Here is a 14,889-nt window from a genome sequence, read left to right on the forward strand (position 1 = left end):
GAGTGACATGGGGCTACAGGTGTACCTGGCGAGTGACATGGGGCTACAGGTGTACCTGGCGAGTGACATAGGGCTACAAGTGTAGCTGGAGAGTGGCATGAGGTTACAGATGTACCTGGCGAGTGACAAGGGGCTACAGGTGTAGCTGGCGAGTGACATGGGGCTACAGGTGAACCTGGCGAGTGAAATGGGGCTACAGGTGTAGCTGGCGAGTGACATTGGGCTACAGGTGTAGCTGGCGAGTGACATGGGGCTACAGGTGTACATGGTCAGTGACATGGGGCTACAGGTGTACCTGGTGAGTGACATGGGGCTACAGGTGTAGCTAGCGAGTGACATGGGGCTACAGGTGTAACTGGCGAGTGACATGGGGCTACAGGTGTACCTGGTCAGTGACATGGGGCTACAGATGTACCTGGTGAGTGACATGGGGCTACAGGTGTAGCTGGCGAGTGACATGGGGCTACAGATGTACCTGGCGAGTGACATGGGCCTACAGGTGTACCTGGCGAGTGACATGGGGCTACAGGTGTACCTGGTCAGTGACATGGGGCTACAGGTGTACATGGTCAGTGACATGGGGCTATAGGTGTAGCTGGCGAGTGGCATGGGGCTACAGGTGTAGCTGGCGAGTGACATGGGACTACAGGTGTAGCTGGCGAGGGACATGGGACTACAGGTGTAGATGGCATGTATGATGGGTACAGGTGTAGATGGCATGTATGATGGGTACAGGTGTTGCTGGTGAGTGACAATGGAGCTACAGGTGTAGATGGCATGCATGATGGGTACAGGTGTAGATTGCATGTATGATGGGTACAGGTGTAGATGGCATGTATGATGGGTACAGGTGTTGCTGGTGAGTGACAATGGAGCTACAGGTGTAGATGGCATGCATGATGGGTACAGGTGTAGATTGCATGTATGATGGGTATATGTGTAACTGGCATGTATGATGGGTACAGGTATAGATGGCATGTATGATGGGTACAGGTGTTGCTGGTGAGTGACAATGGAGCTACAGGTGTAGATGGCATGCATGATGGGTACAGGTGTAGATTGCATGTATGATGGGTACAGGTGTAGATGGCATGTATGATGGGTACAGGTGTAGATGGCATGTATGATGGGTACAGGTGTAGATGGCATGTATGATGGGTACAGGTGTTGCTGGTGAGTGACAATGGAGCTACAGGTGTAGATGGCATGCATGATGGGTACAGGTGTAGATTGCATGTATGATGGGTATAGGTGTAACTGGCATGTATGATGGGTACAGGTATAGATGGCATGTATGATGGGTACAGGTGTTGCTGGTGAGTGACAATGGAGCTACAGGTGTAGATGGCATGCATGATGGGTACAGGTGTAGATTGCATGTATGATGGGTACAGGTGTAGATGGCATGTATGATGGGTACAGGTGTAGATGGCATGTATGATGGGTACAGGTGTAGATGGCATGTATGATGGGTACAGGTGTAGATGGCATATATGATGAGTACATGTGTAGATGGCATGTATGATGGGTACAGGTGTAGATGGCATGTATGATGGGTACAGGTGTAGATGGCATATATGATGGGTACAGGTGTAGATGGCATGTATGATGGGTACAGGTGTAGATGGCATATATGATGGGTACATGTGTAGATGGCATGTATGATGGGTACAGGTGTAGATTGCATGTATGATGGGTACAGGTGTAGATGGCATGTATGATGGGTACAGGTGTAGATGGCATGTATGATGGGTACAGGTGTAGATGGCATGTATGATGGGTACAGGTGTAGATGGCATGTATGATGGGTACAGGTGTAGATGGCATATATGATGAGTACATGTGTAGATGGCATGTATGATGGGTACAGGTGTAGATGGCATGTATGATGGGTACAGGTGTAGATGGCATGTATGATGGGTACAGGTGTAGATGGCATGTATGATGGGTACAGGTGTAGATGGCATGTATGATGGGTACAGGTGTAGATGGCATGTATGATGGGTACAGGTGTAGATGGCATATATGATGAGTACATGTGTAGATTGCATGTATGATGGGTACATGTGTAGATTGCATGTATGATGGGTACAGGTGTAGATGGCATGTATGATGGGTACAGGTGTAGATGGCATGTATGATGGGTACAGGTGTAGATGGCATGTATGATGGGTACAGGTGTAGATGGCATGTATGATGGGTACAGGTGTAGATGGCATGTATGATGGGTACAGGTGTAGATGGCATGTATGATGGGTACAGGTGTAGATGGCATGTATGATGGGTACAGGTGTAGATTGCATGTATGATGGGTACAGGTGTAGATGGCATATATGATGGGTACAGGTGTAGATGGCATATATGATGAGTACAGGTGTAGATGGCATATATGATGAGTACATGTGTAGATGGCATGTATGATGGGTACAGGTGTAGATGGCATGTATGATGGGTACAGGTGTAGATGGCATGTATGATGGGTACAGGTGTAGATGGCATGTATGATGGGTACAGGTGTAGATGGCATGTATGATGGGTACAGGTGTAGATGGCATGTATGATGGGTACAGGTGTAGATGGCATGTATGATGAGTACATGTGTAGATGGCATGTATGATGGGTACAGGTGTAGATTGCATGTATGATGGGTACAGGTGTAGATGGCATATATGATGGGTACAGGTGTAGATGGCATGTATGATGGGTACAGGTGTAGATGGCATGTATGATGGGTACAGGTGTAGATGGCATATATGATGAGTACAGGTGTAGATGGCATATATGATGAGTACATGTGTAGATGGCATGTATGATGGGTACAGGTGTAGATTGCATGTATGATGGGTACAGGTGTAGCTGGCATATATGATGGTACAGGTGTAGATGGCATGTATGATGAGTACATGTGTAGATGGCATGTATGATGGGTACAGGTGTAGATTGCATGTATGATGGGTACAGGTGTAGATGGCATATATGATGGGTACAGGTGTAGATGGCATGTATGATGGGTACAGGTGTAGATGGCATGTATGATGAGTACATGTGTAGATGGCATGTATGATGGGTACAGGTGTAGATTGCATGTATGATGGGTACAGGTGTAGATGGCATATATGATGGGTACAGGTGTAGATGGCATGTATGATGGGTACAGGTGTAGATGGCATGTATGATGGGTACAGGTGTAGATGGCATATATGATGAGTACAGGTGTAGATGGCATATATGATGAGTACATGTGTAGATGGCATGTATGATGGGTACAGGTGTAGATTGCATGTATGATGGGTACAGGTGTAGCTGGCAAGTGTTATGGGATACATGCCTGCATGTGGTAATTTAACAATTCCCAGGGCACCTCCACGGGGAGGGGGGGGTGATAATCACATCCGGTCATACAGAATCTACATGTCTATTACACGTATGATATGCTGCCCTGTTCTTCTTCCTGTTGGCTATTCTCTGGCACATTAACCCTTTTCCCCCTGACGCTGAGGAAGATTACTTAGCAATCAGGTACGTTTGCCATTGAGGAGACTGGGAAAGCTGAGTGATTCCTATGCTGCTGTCACCCAGCTTTCCCAGTATGAGGCTGAACTACCACACATCACTGCAGCTTGCACCATTACACCGTATAGAAGTCCGGAAAGCTTTACAGACGTTTCCTACTGCCACATATAATGGAGGCAAAGAAATTAGGTGAAAGACTGGAAGAAAAAAGCTCAAGACGAGACTTGCCCACCGGGGCAGCAGGTTCCCCCGCTCTGCGGCCGTCACTGGGTGTCAGTCAGTCGCCTGCACACTAATCCTCTGCAGTAATTTGCCGTTCTCCCCGGAGATTATCCCACGTGCTCAGGAGCTGCTGGGACTTGCTGAGCACAGGGGGCGAGAGGCCAACACTTCATCATCACACCTGTCACCTCCGCGCTACCTGTAATGTCACCCACCAGCGCCCTGCAAGGCCAACTGCTAAAATACTCTGTGCTCCTGGAGGACACCCTGCTCCATCCTCAATGTGTCTCCCAGTCTGTGACATTCCACAAGAAAAGCGCACTTTTCTTCTGAAATACTCTGTGCTGCTGCTGTGGATCGTCTCAGTCTGTGATGAATCACTAGATGAGTGCGCTCTTCTCCTGTAATACTCTGTGCTGCTGTAGACCTCATGTCTTTCACTATGTAATCTAAAATACTCTGCGCTCCTGGAAGAGCGGGCTTCTTATATCAGTTTCAGTACAACACAATCCTCTCCTGAAACACTCTGTGCTGCCAGGAAACCTTCCTTCTTCCGCTATGTAACTCTGACTTTGGCACACTCCTCTCATGAAATACTCTGTGCTGCTTCTTCATCCACTACATAACCCTCACTCTGAGGCCTCCCACAAGCTCCGCACACTCTTCTCCTGAAATACTCTGTGCTGCTACTCCATCCACTACTTAAGCCTCGCTCTGAAGCCTCCCACAAGCTCCGCGCACACTCCTCATCTGAAATACTCTGTGCTGCTACTCCATCCACTACTTAAGCCTCGCTCTGAAGCCTCCCACAAACTCGGCACACTCCTCTCCTGAAATACTCTGTGCTGCTACTCCATCCACTACTTAAGCCTCGCTCTGAAGCCTCCCACAAGCTCCGCGCACACTCCTCTCCTGAAATACACTGTGCTGTTTCTCCATCTGCTACTTAAGCCTCACTCTGAAGTGTCCCACAAGCTCGGCACACTCCTCTCCTGAAATACTCTGTGCTGCTACTCCATCCACTACATAACCCTCACCCTGTGGCCTCCCACAAGCTCTGCACACTCCTCTGCTGAAATACTCTGTGCTGCTACTCCATCCACTACATAACCCTCACCCTGTGGCCTCCCACAAGCTCTGCACACTCCTCTGCTGTAATACTTTGTGCCGATTCTCCATCCACTACATAACCCTCACTCTGTGGCCTCCCACAAGCTCCAGACACTCCTCTCCTGAAATACTCTGTGCTGCTTCTCCATCCACTACATAACCCTCACCCTGTGGCCTCCCACAAGCTCTGCACACTCCTCTGCTGTAATACTATGTGCCGATTCTCCATCCACTACATAACCCTCACTCTGTGGCCTCCCACAAGCTCCAGACACTCCTCTCCTGAAATACTCTGTGCTGCTTCTCCATCCACTACATAACCCTCACCCTGTGGCCTCCCACAAGCTCCGCACACTCCTCTGCTGTAATACTCTGTGCCGCTTCTCCATCCACTACATAGCCCCCACTCCGTGGCCTCCCACAAGCTCCGCACACTCCTCTCCTGAAATACTCTGTGCTGCTTCCCCATCCACTACATAACCCTCATTCTGTGGCCTCCCACAAGCTCCACACACTCCTCTGCTGTAATACTCTGTGCTGCTACTCCATCCACTACATAACCCTCACCCTGTGGCCTCCCACAAGCTCCGCACACTCCTCTGCTGTAATACTTTGTGCCGCTTCTCCATCCACTACATAACCCTCACCCTGTGGCCTCCCACAAGCTCCACACACTCCTCTGCTGTAATACTCTGTGCTGCTTCTCCATCCACTACATAACCCTCACCCTGTGGCCTCCCACAAGCTCTGCACACTCCTCTGCTGTAATACTTTGTGCCGCTTCTCCATCCACTACATAACCCTCACCCTGTGGCCTCCCACAAGCTCCACACACTCCTCTGCTGTAATACTCTGTGCTGCTACTCCATCCACTACATAACCCTCACCCTGTGGCCTCCCACAAGCTCCGCACACTCCTCTGCTGTAATACTCTGTGCCGCTTCTCCATCCACTACATAACCCTCACCCTGTGGCCTCCCACAAGCTCCACACACTCCTCTGCTGTAATACTCTGTGCTGCTACTCCATCCACTACATAACCCTCACCCTGTGGCCTCCCACAAGCTCCGCACACTCCTCTCCCGAAATACTCTGTGCCGCTACTCCATCCACTACATAACCCTCACCCTGTGGCCTCCCACAAGCTCCACACACTCCTCTGCTGTAATACTTTGTGCCGCTTCTCCATCCACTACATAACCCTCACCCTGTGGCCTCCCACAAGCTCCGCACACTCCTCTGCTGTAATACTTTATGCCGCTTCTCCATCCACTACATAACCCTCACCCTGTGGCCTCCCACAAGCTCCACACACTCCTCTGCTGTAATACTCTGTGCTGCTACTCCATCCACTACATAGCCCCCACTCCGTGGCCTCCCACAAGCTCCGCACACTCCTCTCCTGAAATACTCTGTGCTGCTTCCCCATCCACTACATAACCCTCATTCTGTGGCCTCCCACAAGCTCCGCACACTCCTCTGCTGTAATACTCTGTGCTGCAGTCATTATTAATGATGGTCGGCCTCTCCCTGTATCCCAGTGATGAGTAAAGTGGATCCACATGGCCGCAGCATATGATTCACGTTACACACAATCTCCCGACGCTCCAGATTTTTCTGGCAGGAATGGCGCCTTCATCAGAGAGCTGAGCACCGTCCTGATTTCATTGACAGAAAGCCTATATTGCTCCAGCTGAGGGAGGCGGGGGTCCCCCTTACATCATGGTGGGGGGCAGCGTACATACATTCATCAATGTGTGGGCTAAATACCTTCTCTTATGGGAAAGTTTCAGTAACCTCCATGATTAATCATCTGTGCTTTTTCTAAACCTCTGCTTGCTGTCAGTCAGCGAGTCAGCACTTCCATCTCCCGGTTGAAAACCCCAGGACACTGTCTGTATATCAATGTCTGTCCCCCTACTGATATATTTTTGTCTTGTGCGGCTGATGCATTCAGCTCTCCGACTACAATTGTACCAAACCTTCAGCTTTGAGTAGTCCGAAACAGGTTAGCGGCCTTTGAATGGAACAGTAATGTTTCCATTCACCGACACCAAGCAGAGATCTTAAAAACGATGAGCGGGAGTATATTTGCGCATTTACATTGAGCAGGACACCACTTTATGTTTATTTGGGGGTCCCCATAGCTCATGCTGATGTTGATTTCCACGGGGCCGTTCTGGCTCATTCTCTTGGCACGGGATCGGGGCTCGGGGTCTGCCAGGGACTTTTTGGAAAGTTCTGCAGGTGAAGGAGCGAAAGTTTCCCTGGGTAAGGGGCCTGCTTTTCCCATGGAGCAGAGTTTGGGGGGGAGGTTACAGTTGGGGTATTGAGGCTTCCCAGCCTGAGGGAACTGTGAGATTAATCAGCCGATTGCTCGCCTCCTCCGCAGTTCCCTGTCTCATATTATTAGGAGCCTGGAAGCGTGGGCAGAGGAGAAGGATCCGGTGTGAATCCGGCCCAACCGGCATTAACCCTTACACTGCAGCCCTCTTATAGGGACGTCTTCTAAAGTTTCGAAACTTTTCCAAAACTTGTGAAATCTTTTCAAACTTTTTTTTTTATATATATCTGCTTGCTGTCCGTGCTTTCTTTACAGTCAGAGGCTGAGAACTGGTACAGACCTAATATTTTTCACAGCTGAGAGTTTGCTACAGTTGTATCCAGTGCACTTCAGTAGCCTTGGGATGAAAGTATTAACGCCCTACTCCATATGGTGGTCACCTACCTCTTTGAATCTTTTACGGAATTGCCGGTTCTTCCCCTTTAAGGATCTAGAAAACCTTTGTATTTTCTCCTTATAATCGGCCGCTGCCATTATAAAAAGACCACCGACATATACCGGGGCCCTGTCCGGTGACCAGGCGAGGAGCTCGAGTAACCGAGGACTATGCTCCGCATCCTGTATTCATTAACACGCGGCCATAAACCCCGGAGCCCAAAGTACAAAGTGCTGTGAATAGTGCAAAAAAATAATATACACATCACGACCCTTTAAATTTAAAGGAGCCCCCAACTCTTATCATTATAGGGATCACAATTAAAGCTAAAAAAAAAAATAATAACAAAAAAAGTCACACCTTCCATGATGGAGATTTTCACAGCAATGGGGCCACTAGGTGGCGCTGTGCTATCACAATCCAAGTTATATGGCACTATATGGACTTAAAGGGACGTGACACCGTAAGTAGTCAAAGTTGCTGCATCTGTCGATTTTTATTTCTGATTTTGGGGACACAAGGAACATTGAGGCCCCTACCCCTTGCAATGGCACGGACTGATAAGATTAGGCGGTGACCTCGGTCTCCCTCCTCCGATATCTCCTGTCCTCACAGTCAACACTTGTCAGTAGCAGAACTGGAAGACAAATATTTGGAGCCTGAGGTTTATTTAGTCCTGATCTGGGCAAACTACAGATGTGACCTGTGACCCGAGGGTTATCTACGGGGCATACGCCACTGCAACCAAAATATTCAGGAGCCCCTGTAGAAAATGTAATGAGAAAGCCGTGGACTGACAAGTCGGCCGGACACTTATCCCTGGGAGAACATTGTGATCGACAGTCCGAAATCAGACATGCACGATCGACATCACTCCGGACCATCAGTCGGCCGGTGCCCAAGTACATATTAGACTGTTGGCTGACCCCATCGATATCAGCAGGTTCGGTCAACACTTGTCCAATGAGTATGGGAACCTTAAAGGCTTTATCCAGGACTATTTTTTAACTATGTGTCTAAAAACTAACAGGCAGGTAGCGGGTAATTACCCTGCAGCAGCATAGAGCTGTCATTGACCGCTCCTGCCAGCGATTCAGCTGCTCCACATCAATAGAGAAGATCTTCCTCTTCCGAGCTGCTGTTTACAGAGCGTGACTGCTGACGTCATGCTGATTGACAGTCGGCCCCCCTCGGTTAGGCCACATTCACACAATCGGTCAGTATTTTACATCAGTGTTTGTAAGCTAAAATCAGGGATGGAACAATCAGAGGAAAAGTATAATAGAAACACGTCACCACTTCTGGATCTCTCACCCACTCCTGGTATCGGCTTACAAATACTGATGTAAAATGCTGACCAAATACTAAACGTGGCCTTATGGAGCCGGCTGTCAATCAGCATGACATCAGCAGTCACACCCCATCAATTAAATAGAGAGGGAGAGAGGCTACTGCTCTGTCGATCAGTGGAAGCCCCCAATTTGCCAGCAGGAGTGGTCTGTGACAACTTGCAGCCAGCAGAGATCGGCACTAGGCACAACAGGCAGGTAGGTAACAACTACCTGCCTGTTAGTACTTGCGCCCATAGAGTAAAAAAAAAAGTACAGGATAACCCCTTTAAAATAAATACAGGGGCGCCTTGACTCTCACACGACTGCAGATTGGGCAAGTTGGATTTCAGTATGACCGATCGTTTTGTTCTAGAATAGTCTGCCAACTACTTGTTCGCTTCTGGACAGAACACATTGATCGTGCGACAAACAGATAAGAGATACATAGAGATAAATATGAAATTGATAGATAATCGGAAGACATATTCTATATTGTCAGACACGACCTACCACAATAGATAACACACTCGATCCATGCGTGTGACGCAGTCGGACCCTTGGAAGCTGATGTGCGGTGTGAACGCTTTCGTGTTATGATGATGGATGTAGTAATATTAAGGAATTTTCTATGCGAAACGTGTTAGAATAATGTTTTTTCTTTAATACGTGAACATTTTTTATCCTATATGATTAAAGGCTAGGTTTTGGCCATTGAGTAGAAATATTGAATGGGTAACTATGTGGCTCACCATCCCATCACTGCTTTCCACTTTTATGGGGCAACGCGTTTCAATCACCAACCGTGTCGTCATTTCACTATGGTGGTGGTGGTTTCACTTGATGGACTCCATTTTGGTGAAGTGGGAACACAGTGAATTGGTTGGTGTGATGTGATCTCTGGTGTTTTGCCCGCAGCGCGACACGATAAGGTGAGAGTCTAGCGGATTTTATTGAATTGCCCTCTAAAAGGCCACGTTCACACGTTCAGTACTCGGTCAGTATTGGTAGGCAAAACCAGGAGTGGCGCAATCTGAAGAAAAGTATCATGGCTCTCTAGATAACAGATGAGAGACCGGAATAGGGGCGACACAACGGCGGCCTCCATATCACAAATCTGTGTGGGTTAGAGGGAAAGTTCGGTATCCATTTTGGTACTTAAATGGTGGACACCTTGACAGGAAGTCACTAGGCAACCAGCCTCGAAACATGTCAGCCCAGGCCCCTCTGTGTCTGTGGCAGGGTTAGGCCTGAAGTCAGTCATGTGCTGACATCTATTTGCGATCATTACACTATCTCGTATAACTTGTGTGGTCTTGGCTTTAAGATTTCTCCAAAATACTGGCGGGACCGGTCTGTCCGGATTAAGGAGCCAGATTATTCACAATCATGAATCAACATTCACTGCCGGCTTTGAAGATCAGGTGAGGATCTCAGATGTTTCAGCTCGGCATCAGCTCCTCGTTATAAAGGCTTAGTTCTGGAAAGATCTACAAAGTCCTCGTATCGAATGACCCAGGACAAATGTCGGACAGAAGATAATGGCTTGTGGAAGGTGGTAACACCGGGCGCATCATTACAGCAGAAGACAACACCAACCTAGTCTACAGTGTATGATGGATGTGATAGTAAGATAGATAGAGTCCCATCCCCACTGGTATATAACATCTAGGCCCTCGGTGTATAACATATGGCCCCATTGTGCCCGGTACGTAACATCCGGCACCTCGGTTTATTAAGCGCTCACTGATACCAGTGCGGTCCTAATCGAAGCCACTGGTATAACAAGTCCATTCATGACATTTATTTGTTCCTTCTAGATCTTTTCCTGTCTGTAACGGTAATTCCCTTTGCACCACTCCACAGGCTCCATGCTGAATTGGGGCAACTTCCTACCAGGCTACCAGCAAGTTCAGTGACAAATTGTTTCTGGTGCCTTGAAAACAATGTGTTCCTAAGGCTGCTTTCACACTAGCGTCGGCATGGGCCCGACGTGCCGACGCGCGTTATGAAAATAATGCCCGACGTGGGCAGCGGAAGCAGTCTCACTACGCTTCCTCTGCCCCATTGTAAGGTCCAGGGAGGAGGGGGCGGAGTTTCGGCCGCGCATGCATGGTCGAAAATGTCAGACACGACGCGCAAAAAAAGTTACATGTAACGTTTTTTTTGTGCCGACGGTGCGCCAAGACACGACGCAACCGTCGCACGGCGGTTGAGACGTGTCGCAATGCATCGCTAATATTAGTCTATGGGGAAAAAACGCATCCTGCAGACAACTTTGCAGGACGCGTTTTTTTGTTCTCCTAAACGACGCATTGCGACGTGCAGCCAACAACGCTAGTGTGAAAGTAGCCTAAATCTTCCCCCATCACCTGTGAGTGATACTACTGAGAAGTGGAAAGAACCGCAGCAACTCACTATTACTATCCCTCACACCCTAATATATGACTGTATTATTAAAGCTATACATTTATATTCGTGTTTCAGTTCCTAACTAACGTGCCATGGTAGAAAAAGAGTGTCCAGCAGAAGAGAGAGCAATTACATGGGGTTTTCTGTACTGATACACTGCATCAACACTGCAGCTGTGTGAGCAGGATTAGACCAGGACAGTGTTTTAGGCATACTGGGAGATGTGGTTTCAAACAGTTGTAGAGTAATCCAGAGCACGAACGTCAACCTGAGTAATAATAACAGTGTCGTGACCGAGCTGGGACAGCACCCAGCTATAGTAGTTGTGATCTCCGTTACACGTACACACTTGGAAAATGCTGGGTAAACAGAGGCCTGCGCCACTGATCCATTGTTCTCACTGTGTGCTTAGACTTTTGTTACACCCGGTGTTGCATTACTGTTAATCAGACCTAATTATAGATGAGGATTACATGCATCATTACTAGCTGAGGGATGGGCCAGGACAGGCCACTCGCTGATCTCCAATGATGCATTAGGAAGGAAAGGCTGTGAAACGCGTCGCCACTTTACTTACGTAAAGAGTCTTGAGGATGGTAATTGGTGTGATCGCCTATCCTACCTTCTATACAATGCGCAATCAATAAGCTTCCAAGGAGACAAAATGAAGAATACCTGGTGAAACGCGTTGGTTAGGTCATTTTAAAAACAGGACATCAAATAATAGAAAATAGAAAGGTGCCTTCAATGATCACAGCAGCAGATTATCAGAAGACAAAAATGTGGTTTCTTACGTCAAAATGATTAATTCTCAACATTTTTAAAGTTGAGGAGCATTGTGCAAGAGTGGATGAAACATTGCCCATTGTAAGATGGTCAACATAGTCAAAAAATTAGAATGGTGTTAGACCAAAATCAGACTTCAGAAACACGACCAAGTATACATTCTGAAAGTGTGTGGAGGATTAGTAACCACACAAACAATAATGGCTGAAGAATATTTGTGGTCTAAGGAAAATCAGGAGCTAATTTCAAATATAAGATTGGTTGAATAAGAGCATCATTTGTTGGAAGAAAGTCAAAGAAATCTCCCAAATTTACCAGGGAGAAGCTGTGAAACGCGTGCAATTGGATTCACTAAGAACACTGGCGAATATGTGACGAATGAAGAGTAGGGAGGCCACCATACACTTTAGCTGGTTGTTTGATAATTTGGGTTGGCCTGACTTTCTTCTCATCAAAGCTTTAAACTAAATGCAAACTTGTAGAACCTCAAAGCATGAGCATGAAGAAGCCGCGAAATACGTATGGTAGGCTCTAACAGACTAGATACCAATACTTCGTAAGGAACATCTGTCTTCTCAAGAAAGGTAGGAGAATGCCAAAATACAGAACACTCAAACCTGTGAAACACACATGGAGTGATATACAAAATGGTACGGCCCTCCACGAGTCCCCATACACAATATTGCTCTGCTCAACCGAAACTCCTGTGTTCACTGTGGGAGAGATGATGCCTCTGATCTCCGGAAGAACAAAAGAACCAGCCATCATTTGTTTGGGGACAATCAGGGAGACCCCCACACTTTTGGTCGATATCAGTGGGTTTGGCCATCGCTAATGTTTAGAGTGTCATAAACCCCCAATAATCTGATTATGAAAAGCTGTAAATTTTGCATAGGGGGCTTCACGAAACACAGATGTCAAAGGTGTCTAAGAACAGGTGTAGTCTCTAGAGTCAAGAGATCGCCATACACATTAGCTATTGGTAAGAAAGGAATTAAATTGGCTTTTATCTAATATCTATGGGCAACCTCAGACAAAAGGCAAACTGGAAGGACTGATTCTCCTGAGGAACCAAGCCCATAAAGATTTATCAACACAAAAACATAAGCTGTATGAAAAACTCAGGAGTCAGAAGGCAGGTTAATGGACTGGCCCAACTTTCATCTAATACAGACCGAATGAAGTTTGGTAAAACGGAAGCTCCTTCATGAACATGGACCAAGGAGAAACCTTTAAATTCACATGGTGGGCAATTCTAAACCAAAAACAATACCAGTTGAAGAACATCTGTTGTTTAAGGAGAGAGAAGAGAGCCCCATAACTACAAAAAAATAAAAATCTGTGAAATAAATGAGGAACGCCTTAAGAAACGCAAAAAAACAGTATTGGCTAGGCCATCTGAACAATGCCACAAATGAGAAACTTGTTTAGCAAGAAATAATTGCTGTTGGAAAACACAAGTCGTCGAAAAAGTCTGACCAGGGTCACATACACATTACATCATTGTCCGATATATTAACTGGTAGAACTGACCTGAATCCAGTATGTATGGACAACTTTGGACTAAATAAGGATTGGTAAGACTGAAGCTTCCTCAAGAGCCATGATGGAACAAGACCTGTGGAAACGCGTTAGGAGGACCATATGATACAGAAATACGTACGCTACTCACCTGGTAGCAGTGTTTTTTCAGGAGCCATGACAGCACAACGAGAGAGGGGATCCGCCCTTCAGGGACAGGAAACCTACAGACATAAAAAGGGCGGTACCTCTCTCCCACGTCAGTTGTTTCCAGAGCATGAGAGGACCACCTTGGTTAGTAACACAGATGCAGCATGTATATAAATACATTTTATTATGCCAGTGAACATGGAATTTAACGCAAAACCAACAGGGTATTGAAACATCCAAAAATATAGGGTAGGGAATCTAAGGGTGCTGTCATGGCTCCTGAAAAAACACTGCTACCAGGTGAGTAGCGTACGTATTTATTCAGTCGCCATGACAGCACAACGAGAGACTTTCAGAGACGAAAGATTTAGGGGGGGATAATAGCTTCTAGCACTCTTCTCCCAAACGTGAGGTCCGAGGAACTACCCAGATCTAATCTGTAGTGTCTAAGAAAGGTAGAAGGAGAAGACCATGTGGCCGCCTTACATATGTCTTCGATCGATACCTCTGACCTCTCCGCCCAGGAAGATGCTACGGCCCGCGTGGAGTGTGCCTTTATACCATCTGGAACTTCGTTGCCACCTGCGGTATAAGCGAGAGAGATTGCCTCCCTAATCCATCTGGCTAGAGTGTTTTTAGATACTCTAAGACCCTTCCTCACCCCTTGATAGGCTACAAATAAAGAGTTATCTTTTTTCCCGGCATCTGAAACTTCAATATATCTAAGGAGGCATCTTCTCACATCTAAGCAATGAAATTTACGTTCTTTATCGTTAGCAGGGTTGGAGCAAAAAGAGGGTAGGACTACCTCCTGTATCCTGTGAAATTTTGACGCAACTTTAGGAAGATATAGGGGATCGGGTTTCAATATTACCCTATCCTCCCTAACCTGCATGTATGGTGGATGTCTGGAGAGTGCCTGCAGATCACTAACCCTTCTAGCAGATGTGAGAGCAACCAACAGGGCTGTTTTGATTGAAAGGATCTTTACAGGGATGGTATCAATGGGCTCGAATGGGGCTTGCGTTAGGGCTGAGAGTACCAAATTTAGGTCCCATGGGACTAACCTTTGTTTAACAATTGGTCTAGACCTAGTGACTGCTTTAAAAAATCTAGAAATCCAGTGA

The 14,889-nt window shown here is 47.0% G+C and overlaps 1 protein-coding gene across 9 annotated transcripts in view; it reads right to left on the minus strand.

Moving 5' to 3' along the window:
- Positions 1-14,889, minus strand: part of B3GNTL1 (UDP-GlcNAc:betaGal beta-1,3-N-acetylglucosaminyltransferase like 1) — a 292,250-nt gene that overhangs the window by 133,365 nt on the left and 143,996 nt on the right. The window contains exon 1 of one of the 9 annotated variants that reach the window (XM_069750609.1): positions 7,574-7,736. The exons of the other annotated variants lie outside the window; for them this stretch is intronic. Within the exon in view, the coding sequence (XP_069606710.1) occupies positions 7,574-7,663 (90 nt within the window). The 5' untranslated portion in view covers positions 7,664-7,736. Of the gene's footprint in view, positions 1-7,573; positions 7,737-14,889 lie in introns of those variants that run through there. 9 annotated transcript variants of the gene reach the window in all.

Source organism: Ranitomeya imitator, chromosome 2, assembly GCF_032444005.1.
Source record: "Ranitomeya imitator isolate aRanImi1 chromosome 2, aRanImi1.pri, whole genome shotgun sequence".
NCBI classification, from domain to species: Eukaryota; Metazoa; Chordata; class Amphibia; order Anura; family Dendrobatidae; genus Ranitomeya; species Ranitomeya imitator.